The sequence below is a fragment of the Lepisma saccharinum genome, chromosome 5 (assembly GCF_977018435.1).
Source record: "Lepisma saccharinum chromosome 5, izLepSacc3.1, whole genome shotgun sequence".
Lineage (NCBI taxonomy): Eukaryota > Metazoa > Arthropoda > Insecta > Zygentoma > Lepismatidae > Lepisma > Lepisma saccharinum.
This window is the reverse complement of record NC_139233.1, coordinates 74,747,326-74,770,902: the sequence shown is the minus strand read 5'-3', so window position 1 is coordinate 74,770,902 and position 23,577 is coordinate 74,747,326. Positions and strand designations below refer to the sequence as shown.

The following is a 23,577-nucleotide window of genomic DNA, read 5'->3' as shown; positions in this document are numbered from 1 at the left end:
ATGTTCATTTTGTCCAGGAACTGCATGGAGATGACACAGATAGACGGGTGCAGTTCTGTGAGTGGTTTACTGAAAGACGAACGCAGCAGCCACATCTTGAAGCTGATATTCTTTTCAGCGATGAGGCCTGTTTCCATCTGAACGGAACAGTGAATAGACATAACGCTGTGTATTGGGCAACCGAGAACCCATACATTGCTGTAGATGCTCATCATCAGACTGACCCAAGGTTAAATGTGTGGTGTGGCATACACGGGGATGTTCTCATCGGTCCTGTATTTCTTAACAACAAGCTCACTGCTGAACTGTACAGAGAGCATCTCGAGATGACACTCCTGCCCTATTTGGATAATCTATCCCTAGCAAAAGGATGGGGGTTTTTCTTTCAGCAAGATGGAGCACTGCCGCATTTCGGACTAACAACTCGCGAATTGCTGAATGAAGTTTTACCTGGGCATTGGATAGGTTGCAGGGGTCCCGTGGAATGGCCGCCTAGGTCTCCAGAGTGACACCACTTGAATTTTTCCTCTGGGGCCATCTCAAATCTGTTGTGTACAGAAACAGGCCCCGAACACTGCAGGAACTTCAGGAAAACATCAGAGGAGCCTGTGCAGCAATAACACCTATGGTGTTACATAATGTGCGCAAGAGTTCTTTGAACTGTATTCGGATGTGCCGTCAACAGGATGCCGATCAATTCCTCCGGTAGTGTCTCAGCGGTGCAGCTGCTGGACATGTCAGTTCAGGTCATTCCTTTGTATCAGTTTGCCAATCCATGCGGTTGCTATTGATATTGTGATTGTCAATTTTGTTGTTCAGTTGTAAATGGAATACGTCTATGACATTGATTTGTTTGTGCTTTTTTTCCGTTTGCCATTTTGACAGTCATTTTGTTTTGTTTTGTTTGTGATTTTAAGCAGACTAATAAATGGTCCACCTGCTGTCGTAACAATTACGCTCATGATTTCCAACAATGTATTTCCTACACTTATGCCCTCTATCGTTTTTTCGGTATCTGCACAAATAACGGAGTTGTCCTATGTCGCGCAACTTTTGAATCACCCTGTATAATTGCTCATTCTCATCTTTGCAAAAAGTGGAAGAAAAGCAGTGTAAAATAACCTAATTCAATCTATCAATTTTTAAGGGATAGAATTGTACTTATGGTGAAGCAGAATTTGTGCTCTGGTTGTTGGTACATTACTTTCAATTCTTGAATTTCATATTGCTGAAAACAGGGGTCATGAACATATTAATGGACGGTTTGCCTAGTTTTCTCTTGTCCACTGTCTGTGTCTAAATGTATATGCTAGTATTGACTACAGGCTTTTAAGAGTGCATTTTTCATCGCAATTACCCTGCATTGCTCAGACCATGTAAAGGTCATAATACTTACATACAGGAATGTAAATTAATTATGGAAATAGGTATTTAAAATGTTATAGAAAATGCACAGAAAACATTTTCTAAAAATATCTTCTAACACAATGTGCTGCAGAAAGGATGTTCTTATCAGTCTTAGAACATCTAGAACCGAACAAACACCTATAATGAAAAATGTGAAAGTCTGATGTTTTATTGCTTTTACACTAGTATTACTTGATTTGGTGATTAAATGTAGTTCTCGAAGTGGAAAATTGTTAGCTAGGGCATGTTTGAGTCTTGTTACTAGCTTGGGTGATGCTCCAAATGGGACAACGGGGGGTGATTCTTTGCGTAAATTTTTCTAGCTATGTGGATGTCATACTCCCACACCCACTTCCGCTTTAAGCATTGATTAAATGATGGAAGGTCAAGAAAAGGATGTAAAAAGCTCCATAGAATGTATCTAACTAAATAACATCCCCTTGTCCTCAATAATGACCCAGAAGGCATGTATCACTGGTTACACTGTTGCAAGGTCCACACACAAAATTATACACTCTTTTTCAATTAGCTACTTTATTTATGTGCATCTTATCTGTTTAAAACCATGGAAAGAATATAAGCACATATGAAATAACTAGGGCTGTGCCAATGCTGATATAACATACTGGCCTCTCTGATGGCGCAGTGGTAGCATCGTTGCCTTGTAATCAAGGGGTGCCGGGTTTGATACCTGGTGAAAGCATATAGTGGTTTGGATCCCACTTTAAACTGTAGGTCCAGTCCCAATTAGCCTTACTGTGCACAAAGTGGACTTAAAACACCAAATCAATCAATCAATGATATCACATACTGATATAACGGATATCAGTTGATACCAGTGATATAATTATCAGAAAGTATTGGTGGGAATTTAATCACCAGTTAATATTTTTCGGGAGTCTGAAAAAATGTCACATAACACTTTGGCACAATTTTCATTATTTTTGCAACAACTTGCTGTGATTAACAATTGTCTCATGTGAAATTACGAATATTTTGAAACAAAACTCTGGTAGATTGCTATGACATAGTTTCAACACAAAAATTCCATATTAAAATTTATAAATATTCTGAGCAACTTTGAATTGTTATAATTTTCAAGTAATAGCATTGTTATGAGCCTTGGCATTGATTGGTATTGGTACAAAATGACATTGGCTCAGTCATGGAAATAGGACATTAAAAAGCCAACATCTTCTAGGTTTCTCTCCGGCATTGTGAAGGAGTAAATGAAAATGGAGGAAGGCTAAGAAACATAAAGAGGAGTAAAGAATCAAACACTAAGGTGAAGCATCAGATTTGTAATACATTCATTATTAGATACGCATTCTTCTGATTGTTTAAAGACCGTATTTTTGTTTTTTTAAGCCTTTAAAAAGCTGTGTTATGAATTTGTACCTTTAACTACAAACAAATACATTTCTAAGGAAGAATATACATATATATTTTATCATGATTACTAACTTACATAAATAATGTTATCATTGTAACGAATGAGAAGATTGTGAAGTATTCCTGCCTCATGAAGGTCACCCAGGGCAATCATGTCCTCCACTCCATCTTTTGATGTTTGGTGCATAGGTTTGATCTGTCTGTCGGGTGTTATCCATTGTTCCTATGAAATAAAGAGATAAAATAGTGGCAGATTAATAACCTTCTCTCATGGGACACAAATGACTTTTCTTTTTAGTGGATAAAGGTTTACTTTTTAGTTTAAATGTCATTTCTGGATGGGATTAGTTAATTTTAAATGTCAGATGAAGGTGATTACAATAGTAATTTTACATGTCAATTGAGGAATCACCATTTACTTTCATTTTTATAAATGAAGTTTTCTTTGTTTTTCTCACACAACAGCCTGTGTGGGCCAGGGCCTATCTACTGACTGCTGGTCTCACTCCCACATGCCGAGGTGGAAGATCATCCAAGCAGTTACGGGATCGTGTGTGGTCAGCATGACAACCCCCCATTGTTGTTGTTGTATTATATGACAGTGTCATATAATACATACACACACACATTATATATATATATATATTTGTGTGTGTGAAAATTTAATATACATATAATTATTGATGAAGGAATTGGGAGCATAAAAATCGAAATTTCCATTATTGAAATATCATTTTGAATCTTGCTGGTTGAATGCTCATTCACCCCAACTTCCACCAGATGCAGAGCCGAGTGATAAGAAATTTCAACTTGGTTCTGCTCAATCAGCAAGGCAATGTCCCTTACTGTAACTTTCTACCAGCACTGAGGGGTATCCCAGGTGAGCAATTGGAGGTGCAAAGTCCACCACGTCTGAAGGAGATGGAAAATGGACACAATACAACACCTTCGACATCATCGATGCAGATTGACGAGATTACCCAGAGAGATCGCGATTCTGTGCAATCGGTAGCAATAAGTCAACAGTCCCACTGAAGCTGTTCCTGATTGACAGAGAGCTAGAAGCCGAGAAGCCAGCCCTAGTTTGGAGAAGTAGAGCCAAAGCGATAAGCTGCCGAATCTCTTGCCACCTCCCATCGCCATCAACATCAAGGCCAGCAGTCTCTCCAGTGTCTCCAGCCATCTCCAGGGACCTGTTTCCTATCCGACCATCAAGGATGACAGTAACTGAGGGCCAGACCATCATGTAAGGGGTGAGTAGCGTTCAACCGAATAAGGCTCTCAATACCCTTCATTCATAACACTCAGGGTAGAGGTGGTTCAGCAAGACCCAAATTTGAAACCTACACTTTAATTCACTAAGAAATCTCCTGGCGTGACTCAATCCAGTACCTAACCCAATGTCATGCTAAATTATATATGTATATATATAATTACATATATATGTACATAATTTATACCCACACACATATTATATAATTAAATAATATATATATCACATATTTTCAGATGGCAGGGGCTCATCATATTCCCTATTATGTTGTTATAATTAACAGGTTCTGTATGAATCTGGGAATTACAGCTTTATTTTGGGTGTCAAGGAAAGAGCAATCAACTCTTTAAATGTCTAAGAGCCATTTTACTGTTATGTTAATTGATAGTTAATTGTTAGTTTAAAGTGCCTTGTACACGATCAAATGTACCACGAACAAGTTGTTGAATAGAATGCCAAAAATTGACAATTGAAAGTCCTTGAACAGGAAATCTTGAAAGGTTTGAAATTGCACATGTACACGATCAAATAAAAATTGGACAGGTTCACATTTTACAAAAACGTGGCACTGTGTATGGCTTGGAAAGAAATAAATAGACTAGTGATTAGCTGTAACAAAGATATTAATTGTATGTCCAAGGGAAGAAGTAAGGCATATTAGAAACTGGAGAGAAGTGTGTATGTGTGATGTATTTTCTCAGCATTAATAGTCTAAATGTAATTTGATACACCAGAAAAACAATGTGAACACAACAAAATAATTTTATAAAAAACTCATTTCCACAGATATACAAATAGTTGTTTTTCATTGTGTTTACCTAAACTTCAATTTAAGATCAACACAAAATATTATGTTTTTTTCTCGATTTGTTGTCATCTTGTCGAATATATTTCATTATCACATTACACCCTGCTGTAGAAATTCATTATGAGATTAAATAAATGCAGAATGTTCCACTGCTTTTACTTTTCTTTCTTGCACTTCATAAACATGTGTATACACTTCCCACCTTGCCTTGAGGCTTTCTCTTCACCACAGATTAGAAATAAATAACATTCTACACCTCGATGTTCCTTCCCAATAATCGATTCGATTTCAGTAGCATGTTCTCTGATTGATCGACAGTCAGGTTTGGATGGCGTTATTTAGAACCGTTCCTAATTAGAAATTCTTTGACCTAACCTTGGATTCAATGAGAAAAATGACGTTGTCTCTTAAGTCATTTCCTTTTAAGCATTCAATTCAACGACTTGTTCATGATTCATTTGATTGTGTACAAGGCGCTTAAGTTTTGGATAGAGGTGATAACATAATTTAGGTGTTAAGGAGAACATCTTTTGAGATGTCAAAAGAAGGTGAGGTGATCTTCATTTACTGTTACATTAATTAGCCACTTATTGTTAGATTTAGATCCCCCCTCCCCCATGCTCTACTTTAATCCACCCTTGAAATACCCAAAGTGATGCAATTACTAAAAATGCAATAACAAAATTCAATTTTACTTGATATGAGTTTTAACATTTTACCTATCACAAAGGGATTATAACAATATTAATGACTTGAGATAGTAAGACTGAGGCAAACATTACATCTTACTGTAAAACCTCTTATCTTTTGATTTTTTTCTCTGTAAATATAAGGTCAATAACGTAATAATACAATCTATAATCCTTCAAGAATGCAGGATCTTGCTCTGATCCTCTTCCTTGGTTGTGAATAATATTTCTGCAACTTTTCAATGGTGTCAAGTCTCGGCTCTGCAATATACAGAATGATTGAATTCTAATTGTCATACTATTTAATAATGAATTCTTCATCTCCCACGATAACTATGAGCATGCAATAAATATGAAATAATATTTCCTACATGTAACATATTGCATTTGGCCACTTGGAAATTCATATATACCTGGGTCAAGATAGCTTCCGGCAGCCAATAATAACACAGAATGGTCATATTGACAAAATCCTGTTTCCCTGCTGGCTGCTTCAGGAAGGAAGGATTCCAGGGTAGCCATAGATGTAGTCAGCTGTTTAACTGCAAGTTCATCTGTAGGTAAATGCAGTAACAGCGTGTCACTGCCAGAAAGGTGTGTAATGTATCGAAAGAAAGCTTGGCTCAACCTTAATATATTGCAACACCTTACCCAGTGAGTAATCTTGTTCTTAACTTAATCTTCAACAGAATCAGTGGCGTAGCGTTATATTACGCCCGTACGCCCGGCGTTCCCAGATTTAAAATTTCAAAAATGCATAAATGGTGTGAATATAAAGTAAAACTTTACTAATTTCATATATGTTTGACCTTCATGGCATTATAATAGCTATTTTTCGCAATCCGCTTTCAACGCTCCACTCTCAACACTCGCTCTAGCATCTTTTTTCAATGTCTTTCCTGGCCGGACACCGAGCAGGTTCGGCGTAAAAGACTCTATATTCCTTGCTGCCTTTCTGGAGGGAAAGCTCCGATGTCTACAGCATGCGCGTAAATGCTCTCTCATACGCCAGCGTACGGAGCAGCAGAGATCGGTCTACCGTGATTGGTTCATGTGACCCTTCCTGCCTTCTGAAGCAGACGACAGCGCTAGAGTTCCTACCTGGTTCTTCGCGCTCATGCAACTCGTGCTACAATAAGCAATATTGACTGACGTAAGTTTACCAATCTCAAATACACCGCTTCTTAATGGCCACTGCATTGTATAATTTATCGCACGAACAGCGATGTGCATTAGAAACTAAAAGATCAACACAGTTTTTGTCAAATAATTTGGTGAAGTCCTCGTGGAAGAAATTCAGCCTGTGGCTGCTCTACCACTTAACCCACAAAACTATTATTTTTTTATTATTACTTTTTCGTTATTATCTAACTGCTTAATATTGTGTCAATGGAAATGTTTAGCATTCATTTGAAAACTCTTAACATCGAATGGTCTCTGGACAAAATTATTTTAAAATGTTTATCAGCATTCTCAAGATGTAATAAACAGTGGTCTGAATTACCAATCGGCACTGTTACGTCAGTAGAGTGTACGATATTTGGATCATCCACCCACCTCCGTGTCAGAGTGCTTTGGACAGTGCGCCAAGACGACAGAGGTCCCTGGTTCGAATCCCGGCGTGAGCACGGGTGTTCTTTGTCAGTATCCCTTCATCAATATTATCACATATTCATATTCGCGATTAACCAAAAGTGGTAGAAAAGCAAAGTAAAATAAACCAAATCAATCAGTAGTTGGATCATCCACAACAATGACGTCTACTGTTGTGCAGAGGCATTTGTGATTCAGGCAGGTTTCTTAATGACTTGCGTCATGCAGAAAGATATAAAAAAGGTATAAAACACCAGAGTTCAAAACATTTGTGGCATAGTGAGGCATCTAATTTTCTAGCTAAAACATGCATGGATGATGTTTTATTGAAAACCAAGCTGACTTCAGGCCAATAAACAATACCTGTGGCGGCTAATACCATAAGTAAATTATTAAGCAAGAAAGGGCCAACCCTTCCTTTGGACTTGGCGTTCCCACCCGAAATGTCCATGCTATGCCACTGAACAGAATAAGCACAAGTTTCAATTGTTTTAGAAATGACTCCCAGTTTCTATTCACTTAATATTTAACAGTGAAGTTAAAGGGGTGGTGTAAAGAGGATGGCATGAATCCACACGTAACAAAATTTAAAACGAGCTTCACCATTTCTGGAGTGTGGTGATTTCACCTGAAGCAGACGTGACACCATCCCAAGTAACCACTACGGTTGGGCCAATGTCAGTTTTTACGTGGGAAAGGTTGGCTTTACGTTGGTTGGCAAATTGATGTTGGGCCAATGGTGGTTGCCAACGTTTGCCTAACCGTGGAAATGTGAGTCAATATCAGTTTTATAAACAACTTTTTAATGCTAAGACAACTTTCAGGAGAATGCTGAAAATTCTAGAGTGTAAAATATGTCACATGTAACAATGTTTCTTTTCGAATATTTCAGTCACAGCACATGTTGGAAATATAATATATTTTTAATGAAAGTAGAAGCTATTTTTAACTTGCAGTCACTCACCAGTCCTTTGTCAGCCACCATGGGTGAAAAATGTGTTGGGAATTACTTATTGTTTGTCTCTTTTACTGTAGTAGAACAAGAACATTCTTACAGGTATTATTGTGAAGGTGGTTAAACAATGTTACGTGCAGACTAAATTCCATGAAAGATGGAAAACTAAGTAAACTCTAGAAGTCTTTTGTGCTACCATTTGAAGGTATGGTGCCTTGAAAACAATGATACCATGTGACTGAAAAAAGTGCTGTATATTTTTTTTATTTTCATAAATAACTTAAAATATTGTTTACATTTGGCCTCACATAAATTATGTATATATCAGAAAACAAACCTATCCATTTTTTAGTTTTCAGTACGTTGGGCTAACGTAAACTATACGTTGGGTCAACGTAGTAAAACCATACGTTGGGCCGATGTAGTAAACCCATACGTTAAGCCAACGTAGTTAAACCATACGTTGGGCCAATGTAGTAAAACCATACGATGGGCCAACGTAAAAACCACACATTGACCCAATGTTGGAACCACGGCCAAAATTACCGTTGGCCAACGTTGTTTTTGTGCTGGGCGAACTGTTGGCCAACCATTTTCAGTATGGTTGTGTCAACGTTGGGCCAAGCACTTTTGGTTACTTGGGATATATCTACAGATGCAGCCTCTATACATTGGAACCCTGATTTTATGTTTCCGAATTTTACATTTTCCTGCGTTATACATTCAATATTGATGGGCACAATATACCAAAATATTATAAAATTCTCCTCGATTTTACATTTTCCCACATTTTAAGTATTTTCAGCTTGATCTCCTGAAAAACTTAAAATCGAGGTTCCACTGTAATCTTTCTGCCCTATGACCAGTATTTGCTTTGAAACATATGAATTGCAATAAGACTGTGCAATTTTGCTGGCCACCCAGCGCTTCTGTATCTAAACGTATTACATTGTTCTGGTCTTACAAGCAAGTTGTAACAAATCTGGCCATCTGGCTGTATGCCATGAACAACCTGCAGTGAAAGGCAATATATCAGGCTGGAGTGCTAGTGCTGCAGGTATCGAGAAGAAGAGCCAAAATATTAGAAGCTGATTTCAATACAGGGACACCAGAAGCCATGGACCCTGATCCAAAGTTCACCATCCAGAAGAACGACACACTTCTGGCCAGTCAACAGGATCACTGCTCTGACCCAACACCAAGGTTCAATCCACAAACTAGTTGATTCTGTGAAAAATGCTTACCCTCTCCTCCTCCTAGTTGTACAGTAATTGTAATTACTCTACCTCTGACTCATCATCCTGGACTGACCCTCCAGGATAGAGGGGTGAACTCCAGCATGCACTAAGGTTAAACTTTCCTCCAAGATCACCAGGGAAAACAGTATGCGGAAAAATAACCGTAGTCCACAATGCCTGTGCATTGTAGTATTCTTACCATGTACATACAGGCAGGATGCAGGTCAGGATGCAGGTGTTGTGTATCTGGTAGTGATTCCTGAGGAAGTCTTCTGTATCATTATGAATGAATTTTGGGTAAATAAAATTCAGTGGAATTTGTGCCGTAATTACATCATCATTTGATTAAATAATTTTTTGCCAAAAGCCCAAAATGAAATAGAAACAAACAATTATTCTTCATCAAAATTCCCCATTTAAAAAAGATTAAGCAATCTTACTTTGCACGTTTTTCTATACTTTAAATGTATAAAATATTACCTTCTTGTTGTCATCAATAACTTGAATCCTTTTTCCATCTGCTGCAATTACTTTGGCTCCAATTGCCACTTCAAATTCACTGCTCGAAACGGGTTCAATCCAAATATGATCACCCTGAAAATATATAAAAAGATATGTAATTAAATGTAAATTTCATCATTCACATAACCACATTTAAATCCAGTTGTAAGAAATTTCCTTGGGCTGTTTTGTTAATGTCTGGTGAACATATTTGTTAGACAAGTCCCAGTTTGGGATTACCTCCAGTCTTAACCAGCACCAGGTTTTTTTATGTGAATGCAAATGTGAAATGGTCGATAGTTCATTGTTGTAAGTTGGTGCTGCTCAATAGTGAATTGTCAGTTGCTTTACCCGTTAATATGCACATTGCTTGAACTGTATCAATTGAAAGCAGTGTACCTTGATATCAATGTACCTTTTTATTGAAATATTTCTTGCTTACTATGACACTGAAGATAGTGTATATTGCATGAAATCTTTGGGGTAGCCTGAATAGAGAAATGTACCTCATAATATTCGATGCCATTTCCATATAACTCTACATCTAAAACACTCATTACTAGAGAGCAATGGTAACATTTATTGAATTATAGGTTGGACTTAGATATGGGAAAGCCCATAGCTGCTCATTTTGTGGTGCATGAGCTGCCTTCCTTTGTTCCCTCACTAACACACCCTAATGCACATACAGCACAATTCATAATTGCCACTCAGTGACTTGCATTTTTCCACCATGTCTCGTGGAAGTCAGGGGCCATCAACTTTCTTACCTGCAGAGTTAGCTTAAGACAGAAAATGAGCTAGGACAGGAATTGCAGGCCACATACCACAATATTGATCTTTTAATGAGGCAGGCTTATTTGTGTGTAGTTGGCAATTGGGTTTCTAATCACCGTGCAAAACATGGTTCAAAGCAAACTACTGCCCATTGAGTGAAATGAGAGGGGATGGTATCCTCTCTAGAGAAATTTCCCAAATAATCAGAACCATTGGGCCAACTACAGTTTTTACATGGGAAAGGTTGGGTTTATATTGGTTGGCAAATTGTGGTTGATTTTAGGTTAAATGTTGGGCCAACAGTTGTTGCCAACACTTGCCCAACCATGAAAAATTGAGTGAAAATCAGTTTTAAGAACTACTTTCTCCTGTTAAGACAACTTTCAAGAGAATGCTGTAAATTCTAGAGTGTAAAATAAATGACATGTAACAGTGTTTCTTTTCAAATATTTCAGTCACAGCACATACTGAAAATATAATATTTTGATAATGAAAGTAGAAAGCTATTCATAACTTGTAGTCACTCAGCAGTCCTTTGTTTTCCACCATGGATGAGATATAGTTCTGTGTTGAGAATTGCTTATTGTTTGTCTATTTAGATGTAGCAGGACAAGAACATTCTTACATGTATTCTTGTGAAAGTGGCTCATTATCTATAGTTGTAAAATAAACAATGCTATGTGCAGACTAAATTCCCTGTAATGTATGAAACTAAGTAAACTAGAAAGTGTTTTGTGCTACCACTTGAAGGAACCTTCAAAAAAACAATGGTAGGTATAGTGGAACCACAAGCAAAAAAACCTGTGCAGACCTACGACTCCTGTGCAACGTGCTCCCACATGGAGGGGAGGAGGAGAGTGGAGCATGCTTCCTTATGACCCGAGCTGAACAGAAGAAGGGAAGCTGCACAGACTTTTCATTGAAGGTTCTTTTCCTTGTCGTTGCTCTATACATCCCTCCCCCACCCAGCCAATATATAAAATTTTACAAAGTTTGTTTCACACATCTTATGATGATGATTATTATAATGTGAACAGTCAGTCTTGAAGGAGGAGCACCTCCAGCTGTCTTCTTAAGTGCTCAATCAATTTTGGGTAGACTGCTGCCAAAAGGAAAAACTAAAGATTTCCATATCTACTTCCAGACCTCTTCACAGGCCCATAGTAAGGGGCAGGCTAGGACGGCTGAAACTTAGGGTGCCATGCAAATCTGCTCCTTCCTTTTTTTAAGACAACAAAGTCAGAATATGCAACAGAAATTTACACATGACAGAGATATATTCTGGTAACACACTGCTGGGATTTTCTGTTATTCACACACTAAGACAACTGAAAACCCCAGTTTGGCATCCAATCACTGCTACTAACACATGTTTAATGTTTTCAAATTAGCACTTCCATTAGAATAACTAAATTCTTCCATCTGTATTGAAACAACAAAATATAACTACATAGAAATTTTCAGCAAAAAATGCAGGCTCGACCAGGACTCGAACCCGGGTCTCTGGCATACCGTGCCAGTGCTCTACCACTGACCTTCCGAGCCAGCCTGGCCTCGCCTGAAAATCTACGTAGTACATCTCATGTGTGTGCCTAATCTTCAACAAAATATAAGCATCTCGCGGGTACAGTTTGCACAAGTCACCAAAAATTATTGATCTAATTGCTGGATTGATTATTTGAATTACTACATTTTATATATCATACTGAGGAGGTGTAATACGAATTATATGATTTTGCTTCTTGAAGCTGCTACAGACCACATATTTTCAGCATATGTAATGAAAGCCTGAGGATTGTTAGCAGTGCCGGATCTACAAATCTTGGGCCCCCTGCAAAATATTACCAAAGGCCCCCTCCTCTACCTACCTACCTTTACACACACACACACACACATACATACACACACATATATATAGTATATATATATATAATGTATGTGTGTGTGTAATTCTTGATCTCATGTTAACACCTAGAGGGTGATTCAAAAGTCCCTGAACACCCCCCCATTAAAAGTGTAGGAGTTAGGCTGGGTACAATTGGTTATGATAGAAACAGGTTAGGCTTAGGGGGAGCCACATTGGTATGTTCCAAGAGGGCGTTCGCCATATTGAATTCAACTCAAAATTTTTGAATGGGAAGGGGGTGATGTGATATACATATGACACTGTTTTCTCACACCTGGAAAATGATACATTTGTTACAATCATGCAGTTGTAACTTTTTCCTGATTAAAGATAGGTTGAAGAAACCTTCACCACTGCATTTCTCATGAAATTCTAGCCTGGTTTGATTCTAGTCTGCCTACCACGTGGGAAACCTGGGTTGGGTGACTAAGGTCGGAATTTTTCCGGCTTTGTCCCCGCAAAAAGCGACTTTAGTGGCCACCCAGCCTCAAATCAAATGGTACGGGGGGTTAAGGGCAGCCACAGCATGATGCGGATCACATCAACTCCAAGATGGCCAACATCGAAAATATGAGGGGCCCACATATCCTAAATGTGCCTACATGTGCTTTATGCACAGGGAACCTTACCTTTACCTCTCGTATTGTATTTGTTTCTATACCCCTGAGAAACTAAGTTTATTTTTTACATAAGCATAGGACGAAGCCTATACTATGCCAATGGCTGAGTGAGGTACCTCTACAGGATTACTTGTCTCCGGGCCTCCCCGCACTGCGGGGTTTTGTGGCTTGTAGATCCGGCCTCGATTGTTAGGCTTATCGCTCAATATTGTGCTCAGAAAAGCCAGGGTCTGCCGAACAGCCATGTGTTAGGAAATTATAACATTTGCCTTTTGTTGGCGAGGAATGCCGAAATGACACGAGAATGAATTCGGAGTCGCCCAGAATGGAAAAAAGTTCAGAAACATTCAGACATCTCCCATGGAAATTCCACACGCCGCTTCCATATGTTTTGGCGAGGCGCACTGTAGTGAGTGTTGCACCATTCGATATCATAGTAAACAAACAATGGAAATTTTCTTCTGGGTGGCATTGTAAAATTGTTCCATCTTAATTTTTGTGATATCTTTTATTTAATTAAATCAATCATAAAGAAAGAATATGGGTCATGGCTTTAATCCGGTTCTGATTGCAACTAAAGACATAGAATTACACTATTAATATTGTAATTATGCCATTAGTTGCTCAAATATGCGTAATTTATGATTGTCGTTTTGTGTATTTTTCTTAATGGCCCCCAACCTACAAGGGGCGTTCAGTATGCTCTAATACTCACCAAGAAAACAAAATATAACAGAAATGGAAATATGGTTATTTTTCAACATAGTCCCCTGCCCTTTCAATGTACTTTGTCCATCGCCACTCCAAAGCTTCTGTACCCTGTTGGAAGAAGATGTCCTCTTGCTCCTGCAACCATGCATTCACAGCATCCATGACGGCATTGTCATCCCAAAAAATCTGCTCACGGAGATGCTGCTTCAAATGTGGAAACAAGTGGAAGGCACTTGGGGCTAGGTCAGGCGAATAGGGGGGATGAGGCACCAATTCAAATCCAGCTGTATGAATCGCAGCCATGGCAACACCGGACTTGTGGACGGGAGCAGTGTGCTGCTGCAGCAGCACTCCTTGTGTCAATATTCCTCGTATCTTGCTCTTTATTGCAGCTCGCAATTTTTTGCATAAGGCCAGAGTAATACTGGCCCATAATGGTGGTTCCATGTTCCAGATAATCCAACAGCAGTATCCCCTTGGCATCCCAGAATGTTGCCATAGCCTTTCTGGCTGACAGTTGAACACGAAATTTCTTCGGAGTTGTGGAGCTGGTGTGCTTCCATTGCATGGAGCTTTGTATGGATTCGGGGTCAAAGTGGTGGACCCATGGTTCGTCCACCATCACAAATCTGGTCAAAAGTCCTCTGGATCTGCGCGACACATGTCCAAAAGTTGCCTTGAACATGTCACTCTGCTTCTCTTCTGATCAGCATTCAGGTTTCGCGGGACCCTTCGTGCCGAAACTTTCTTCATACACAAAAGATTAGTTAAGATGTTGAACTGTGCCAGTTGACAACCCTGTACTCTCTGCTAAATACCTGATGGTGACTCGTCTGTCTGCCTCAACCATGTCAAGGATCTTCTCAATGTTTTCCTCGGTGGTCACTGTTACTGGTGGCCCACCTGCACGGGCATCTTCGCAAGACTGTCTGCCACAGCTGAATTCTCGGCAGCATCTCGCAACGGTGGGATATGATGGAGCAGACTGCCCTAATGTTTGTACCAAGTCCTCATGAATTTCCTTTGGCTGTAGGTTTTTCAATTTGAAGTACTTGATGACAGCACGAACCTCACTATTTTCCATTTTCACCACGTTCATACAGATGCTCTACTGTCAACATCTGCCAAGGGAAAAGTACAAGGTAAAACATCTTGCAATTCGGCATAAAGTCATCACAAGATGTCTACTTTCTACGCATGTTAAAATTATGATTCTACATGAGGGGGAGGGGGCGAGTATCAGAGCATACTGAACGTTCCTCGTACTTCACAAGAAAATCCCCTAACTCAAAAATCTATAGGTGCACCCGAAATATACGCCTCTTCTTCAATCGTGAAGTTCAAGAAACAATGAAAACTCCACATGTTAAATAGCTATTTGACTTTCCAGACTATACTATATCTCGGTAATCAATGGAGCAAGGCTGTGCATAACGGTAGAGAAGGGGTGAAAGAGAGTGGACGGAACGAAGCAGTACACGCTGCTGCAAAGGCTGGTAGTTATAGTCGCTTTTCCCCACGCGATACTGTTTCCTCGCACCTGTTCGTTGACCGAGCCACTACTTGCACGGAGACTTCCTTTCGTTCGTTCGCTCCAGAGATTCGCGGGAGAGAGTGAAGGTGGCGTGTATACAGAAAGACATAAGCATACAATTCACAGCTACTATTAAACAGCAATACTATTAGACATAGGTGAATCCTGAATTTATAATATTTGGATTAGGTTTTAGCGAAAATGCTTAAGAAATTACTTTCTTTGTGTGTACGTGTGTGTCGGCACATTAGCAATTGTATTGCTTTTTCTTTTATTCTATTATGTTTTAAATTGTCCCCATTTTTTATTAGTAAACAGAAGTAATTAAAGATTGTAATTAAGAGAATGCATTACAGTGTTAACTTCGCCATGTAATCAATGTCGTAAAATCTAATATATAAAAATGGATGTATGTGTGTCACTAAGACTAATAGTGACTCTCCCAATGCCGTTCAACTCCAAGACACCCCTGGCACCCCTAGTGGTGAGGGTGGGAAGGGGTGACATGTAAAACGACCAATATTAGTGTGGAATCCATAGTTTTCGGGGTCGCTAAGATGAATAGTGAATCTCCCAATGCCGTTCTACTCCAAGACACCCTTGGCACTCATAGGGCAGGGGGTGGGAAGGGGTGACATGTAAAAATAATCGAAAATGAGCGATATTATTATGGAATCCGTAGTTGCCGAGGTCGCTAAGATGAATTGTGACACTCACAATGCCCTTCAATTCCAAGACACCCCTAGGGGTGGGGGTGGGAAGGGGTGACATGTGAAACGACGGACATTAGTGTGGAATCCATAGCTTTCGGGGCTGCTGATGAATAGTGACACTCCCAATGCCGTTCAATTCCAAGTTCATTTTGCACTATAGTTAAAATTCATTATATTCCTGTCTAATAGAAGATTGGGATAAATAAATACCCGGGCAACGACGGGCAATCAGCTAGTACATAAATAAATACTAAGATGAAGTGAATTAGCAATACAATGCCTACGAACAGGGACGTCGTTAGGGGGGGGGGGCCTGGGGGGCACTGGCCCCCCGAAACGTTCACGTGGCCCCGGCAAACTGTTCTACATTTGCTGAAAATTTTACATTCATGACAAATATTGCAAAATAGTTTTTCAGTATTTTTTTCTTTGCTAGAAACACTGTTTTTAATTTGAGTGGCACGAACCCAAAACCACATTTCTTTCTCGTTTTCCTGGTTCTAGCTATAGTGGATGTCAATGTAGGGACCTAGAACTTTGTTGTTTCTCGGAATTTTGAGGGAGCTATCTTTCCACCCGTAGCAGTCGCAGGTCCACAACAGGCAGGGGCATTGAGTGTTGCCGTTGCGTCCAAACAATCTTTTGAGCTTGAGTAGATTGAAGAACGACCGCTTGTGCAGCGGTAAACGACATATATGCAAACAGTTACAACTGGTCCCGAATCAGAGCGCAATACACGCTAAATAAGTATAATGGTGGCAGGATGCCTCATATCTCCAGGTAAGTAGTATTACTCGCACCAAATATCTATTCTACTATTGAAACAGTCTAAAACACGCAACGTGTTAAATGTAAATATCTTCACAAACTGTACGATTTCTCGAGTCGCATATTTCTCTCGATATCGTGAAGACCGATTTTGAGAATCCTCCTTAACAAATGATGCCTCCCCGATTGCGCAGTGATAGCGTTGTTGCCTTGTAATCGAAGGGTCCCGGGTTCGATACATGAGTGGAGGTACACAGTGGTCCAGATCTTACTTTAAACTGTAGGTCCAGTCCCGATTTGCCTTCCTGTGCATAAAGTGGACTTAAAATCACCAACTCAACTCCTTAACAAACTTTTCGAAGAATCGAAAATTTAAACAAGAACAAGTAAATACATTTTTGTAATTTTGAAGTAAATTATTATTATTATTATTATTATTATTATTATTATTTTGGGTATTTTTGGTTCGTATGAATCTGCCTCACACAGTAAGCTTATTTTGTTGAGTCAAGTACAATAACAAACCCTTGCAATAAGTCACTGGAAAGACATGTGAGGTTGCACATATATTTAAGCATCTATAAATAAATAATAACCCGTGGTTCGACAGCCCTGGAAGGACCTTGGTCTATCTCCCGACTGCCAGTCCCTCCCACAATCCTAAATAGAGGTGTGGAGATCTTTAACCAGTAACGGGGTGACGTGGGGTCAGCACGTCGAACCCCCAACTGTTATTGGGGATATCCCTAAAGAACAATTATATTCTTGTGGTAAAGAGTCGTTGTCATTTAACAAACTTTATTGATTTATTCCATCAGCATTATTTAAAATGTAGTGCCATACTGAACTTACCAACTTATCAAAGGCACATTGATTGCTAAATGAGGCATTTTCCTTGTGTTGCAGAGCAGGTTCAGTTTTTGGAGTATTGCAATGTTTTATACAGTCCATTCGAAGAATTTTTACAATATTGATGTTTTGTCAAAGGGACCAGTGGACCACCCCCAAATAAATATCTGTGGATGTTTTACAGGTTTCATCGTATTTAAGAAGGTAATTTTTCCGGTGCAACTTTCCTCGGTACAACATGTCTTTTGCCACTCAAGCTGAAGAGCCGATTCATAGATGCAACGACCTTGGCAGAAAGAAACTCTGATTGGCACCATGTTGACAAAAGACTCAAGAAGTCCCGCAACCGACAGAACTCGAAGCGCTCGCATCCTACGGTGACATACACTTTGGTTGAACACAAACGGATGCATTGGTAGAAAATGCAGTGATTTTATGGGCCGTCCCTTTCTGGGAAGTCGGGGACCTTTTGTAAACACACTTTCCCTTCGTGCACACCAGGGGGCCTAAGCCAAGTCACCCCCTACCCACAAAATCTTCTCTTCATCTGGCTCTGGTTATCGGCCGCGCCGAAACGCACTGCAGGTAGCTAGGACTTTCTGGGTTAATTACTTTATGGTTCAGCATGGACATAGGCTTTTCAAATTGCAAGAGACAAAATTCTACTGTTTGTCCCTTTTCTGGCGGGAGATGAATGACAAAGATGTCGCGGTTCCTTCAGGTTCCCACACTCAACCCTTGTGCTCATAACCTGCAATGAAGGGAAAGGCCATAATAAGGCTTTGTAATGTACCGACTTTGTATCCTTCTGCTTCTTTTTGCCCTACTGTGTTGATTGGTCGACAACTGTCAGCTAGTTCGAAGAAGAGTTTGATCCGAGAAGTGGTTTTATAGTTAGCTTCTGTAAACGTGAGATTCCGGTAGGATCACGGAATGCTTCAGATTTCATTTTCATGCATTGCGAGTGAAATTTCGATTGATTTGGTTCATTTTACTTTGCTCTTCTGCCACATTTGGCTAATTGCGAAGATGGGGATGAGTGAGGATATGATTAAATTGATCAATGTACACTCACAAACACCCATGCTCAGTCCGGAATTCAAACCCGGCACACCTGGCATCGTAGAACGATGTGCTAACCACTCCGCCACGGGGGTAGACAACTTTATATAGTAGTGTGCATGCTCTAGAAATAATGTTTCAAAATTCTGCATATTTTGTGATTTTTCTTCATTTAGCCTTCACTGGGGTTGTCAAAGGTACATCTACCTATAACTTCTATGTGTTTTATTGGGTTCCGTTGCAGGACCGGAACCTTTCTTCTCGCACAATTTAAATTCGGTCCTACTAGTGTATTGTTCCATTAAAAAAAGGTTACTGGATCATATTTAAATTGATCCTGAAAATATTCCTGCACCGAATTTTAATTGATCCTGGAAAAAAGGTTCTTGGACAGTGTTTAAATTCAGCCAAAAAAAACAAGGTTCCTGGACCGTATTTAAATTTTACCGAAAAAAAGAGTTCCTGCACCGTATTTAAATTCATATGAAAAAAAGGTTCCTGGACCGAATTGAGGCCTAGAACCCATTTACACTTGCTGATTTTCTCTCCCGGATGGGAAATGAATTTATTTACAATACCTGGACCATTAACAACCCTGGGATTGTTAAAGATTAGGGAACGCATACATTCTTATTTGTTCTATAGGATTCCGTTATAGGACCGGAACCTTTTCTCTCGCACAATCTAAATTCGTACCAAGTTGCGAATTGTTTCATTTCAATGCGGAACTTTGACCCTATTTAAACAGATCCGGAAAAAAATGTTCGTTGACCGTATTTAAATTCTTCAGGAAATAAGGTTCCTGGACCGAAATTAAATTCATCTGGAAAAAAATTCATGGACCAATTGAAAACGTTACAGATGAAGAGGTTCCTTACGGTTCAGAACCCATTTATGCTTGCTGATTATCTCTCCTGGATGGGAATTGAATTTATTTAATATTCCTGGACCTTTAACAACTCTGGCCTCCACCCACAAATACATACGCTGTGGCTGCTGCTTAGGCGGGAAAGTTCACTACACATACAAATAAAATTAATTCAAAGTTATATAGCGAATAATAGTTACTTCCATAATAATATCATGAAATATGGAGAACCAAATTACTTATCAAGCATTTTCTGTTATTTGTCTATCCTAGTGGGAGCGAAAATCTTTTGCCCTTGCTGGTGAACTCGGTTCCTGCAAATTCAAGACGGCATTTTCTAATTTTCATTTCTATTTGGGCCGACAACTCCGTGGTGGAGTGGTTAGCAGGTTACGCTACGAAGCAGAATGTCCCGTGTTCGAATTCCGGCCTGAGAATGTGTCTTCTTTGTGATGGTCCTTTCATCAAGTTAATCTTAACTCATTCTCATCTTCACGATTAGCCAAAAAGTGTCAGAAAAGTGACGTAAAATCGTAAAATGAACCAAGTCAATCAATAATTTCTATTTCGTTATTTTACGCCGCTTTTCTACATCTTGGGTTAAATCCGACGATGAGATTGAATGATGATCCGAAGGAATAGCGATGCGAGACATGATGCAACCACACCTGTCCAAGGTCAGAACCTTGGACCTCTGGTTTAGTAGTGCGTTATGCTCATGTTTCGGGAGTGGAATCCTTTGAATGAAAAACTATAAAAGTAGGGTTAAAGACAACAACATTGTACTGTGCAAAAAAGCCATGTTTAGGTCCTCTAAAGAAAACTACAGTTATTCAGTAAAATTAATTTTGAAGGAAAAAGCCTCCGAAGTGTTTTTCCATTCGGTGACGCGTGGTCATCACATCGAGTCCCATCTAGTTTTGAGATTTGAATTCGCTTACATATTGATTTGTAGTAGCTTCCCAATTGTCCTCACGATGTTAGGCCATCACAGAAATTTTGGAGTTCCTACCAGGGATCGAACCTCGAAAGACTAGAGCGCAATAATTTGAACGCGCTGGAATTTTGTTGTTTCTATTGCCATCATATATTCAGTTTTGCACGCGCAAAGAGGATTACTTTTAAGAAATTAGTTCTTTGCATAAAATTTCATATATATCGTCATCATTCTCCAATGTGTACAGTAAGACGCCACAAAAGACTCTTGCATGTCCCATAGAATTGTGGTTAAGGGTGTCGCCTTGCACTAAAGGCCGCCGGATTCGATTCTGGTATAAACAATATACATGGGATGCCTATCTTGAACTCATTACACAAACATTTCATTTTCGCACCGTTGTCATACTTGTGCACCTGATTCCTGCACTTTTTTATATCTAAACTAACGGAAGAGGGTTTTCTCTACTTCTCAATTTTCTTCGAGCAAATTTACAAATCTAAGGAGTAAGGACTAATGACATTGTTCTTGGTGTCTCAAAAATCTGACATAAGAGAAAATACATGAATTTTTCAAGACTGTCTAGATGCCATTAAGTTAATAAGTTCATTATGCATTTAGATTCCCGAATAATGGCCGTGGATTTCGCGAGTCTATATCCGTAAATTTATATAATTTATATATATATATATATATATATATATATATATATATATATATACATATATATATACATATATATATACATACATACTATACATATACTTATGTAGGCCTATATGATATATTAATAGTTTGTTAGTTTTTAATGGTTTGATAGGAAAAAATCTTAAGTTTTGGGCTCCCCCGAACTGATCAACCTAGCTACGTCCCTACCTACGAAGTTGATTTGTCAATTAGCTATCCCAATCATGTTAATGATATGCCTTTATTAAAAACTTGTTAATGTATTTGTCGAAACTAGCATCTGCATGGAAACTTCTTTAATGTTTTAATAAAATGATGTAGTTATCTTTAAAGATATAGGACGTTATTCTGAAAATATGTTGACCACTTTGAAATAGATTATCCCGAACTTTCGGCGTCCAACCCTTGCCCGCGAACTACAGTCCTGCCATCAATGTCATAAAATGTAACAACCTTTGCTTAGTAAACCACCCATTCTAAGTTTGGCGACACATATAAGAGTATTATTTATATAAATTCGATAAAATAAAGACAAAAGACATTTATTACAAATGAAAATAAATTGGTTTTTGAGTACAACGATCCTCTCTTGTATGTGTCTCAAAATGTCACAATGTGGGATGTATTTCATTCCAATATATAGATGATAAATAAAATATATCCTCGGCGGAAGTCTCCCGCGACCTCCCTCAAGGATCTCGGAGAGGGAATGTTCGCCACCGCCACCGCCCCCCATTTTACAAAAAAAAAATAATAATAATAAAATAAAATAGGAATAAGAATAATTCTTACAATACAAATAAGCATTCCATATGGTGTACAACTTTCAACTTTTTAGATACATAAATGTAGAAGTTATAGCGTTTTGAAGTTAAACAATGCTCTCCTGAAAAATTGATAAAATGGACTTAACCCGTTCTTTCCGTGTGCTCTTCAATTATTATTAATAATAAAGAAAAATAGGTTATATTCTAAGATATTGTTTCTTCAAACTAATATTTGCCCCGAGTCCCCCAAACCAAGAGAAATCTGTGTTTTTGTTAAGACTCCCCCAAATATCTCCCAAAATATTATTTTACGATCGTTTCGTTTCCTAAATTTGACGTGACGCCTCCATAAAGGTCCTTTCACGCCCCCCGCCCCCAATGTTAAATTCAAGTTAATCACCTAGTATGAGGCTAGTTGACCTTTCCGTATTCCATAAATTAATTCTCACAATCGAGAATAACATACGGTAGAATGGGGGAGGAAACAACAAAAAAAATGTAAATTAACCACATTTGCAGGGACGGCGGTACAGGAGGGCCTCAGCCCCCCAAAACTGGCGTCAGCCCCCCAGATTTTTGTAGTACGGTAGATGCATTTTGTCCAAAAACTTAAAAAGTTTAAGGTTACATTTCCCATTATTAAAATTCCATTGAGGCAACTACAATGTTCAAGTACATTTTCTAGTTCAGTTAGATCGCAAAGTTACTTTTAATACGATGTGTTCTAAAATAGAGGGGAGGGGGTATGTGCAGATATGCCTGGATAGCAGTGGCTACCATTTGATACTACGTAATGGGCCAATCATGAGTGCCAGCCAAACTTGCTACGAAATCTGTTACCTGCCCCGTAGGTGGACGACGTATTCAGTGGCTGTGCGATTGTTCTTTAATTGTTGGCTAAACGTGTACGTACATTATTAGGCTCCACAAATCGTATTGCTATATTGAATAAATCTAACAGATGTGTAAAATGATATTTTTTAAGTAGGACAATTTTCAACATCTAAAGAGCCGTCAATGTTCTTTTCTGTTTGTTAGTTCCTCATTCGAGTACCGACAATGGTATGAGTGTTATCGATGTTCTCTCATTATTTTCATCGTTATATCTATCCTTATCGTTGCAAATAATTAAAAGGGAGAAATAGGACGTTAAGGAATCAAAGAGTACACAAAGTAACTAATTCTTACATGTTAAGAATTGGAAAGATTATAATTGGACCTCCCCGCCCTCGTTATCTAGCAGCAATACTGCTGCCTTGAAATTAAGGAGTCCCGAGTTCGATCACCGGTAGAGGCACATATCATTAAGTGGCTAGGATTCCACTATAAGCTGTAGGTCTCGTCCCAATTAGCTTCTGTGTATATAGTGGATCTTAATACAAATCCAATCAAGTAAACATTTTTGCATAAGAATGGCCACAGTGCTTCCAGGTAGCAAGACTCCCATAGACAATCAATACATAAGAGTTGCACAAGTAAACCTCAACGGCTCAAAACTGGCCACTAAGGAAATGTTTGATTT

General features: G+C 38.9%; 1 protein-coding gene across 1 annotated transcript in view; it reads right to left on the bottom strand.

Annotated features, from left to right (window-relative positions):
* The window catches only part of LOC145987887 (myosin-VIIa-like), a 197,887-nt gene that overhangs the window by 153,218 nt on the left and 21,092 nt on the right, over positions 1-23,577 (bottom strand). Inside the window, exons 2-3 of the mRNA XM_083122679.1 lie at positions 9,836-9,949; positions 2,876-3,022 (exon numbers count right to left, since the gene is read on the bottom strand). Coding sequence (XP_082978805.1) covers positions 2,876-3,022; positions 9,836-9,949 — 261 coding nt within the window. The remainder of the gene's footprint in view (positions 1-2,875; positions 3,023-9,835; positions 9,950-23,577) is intronic.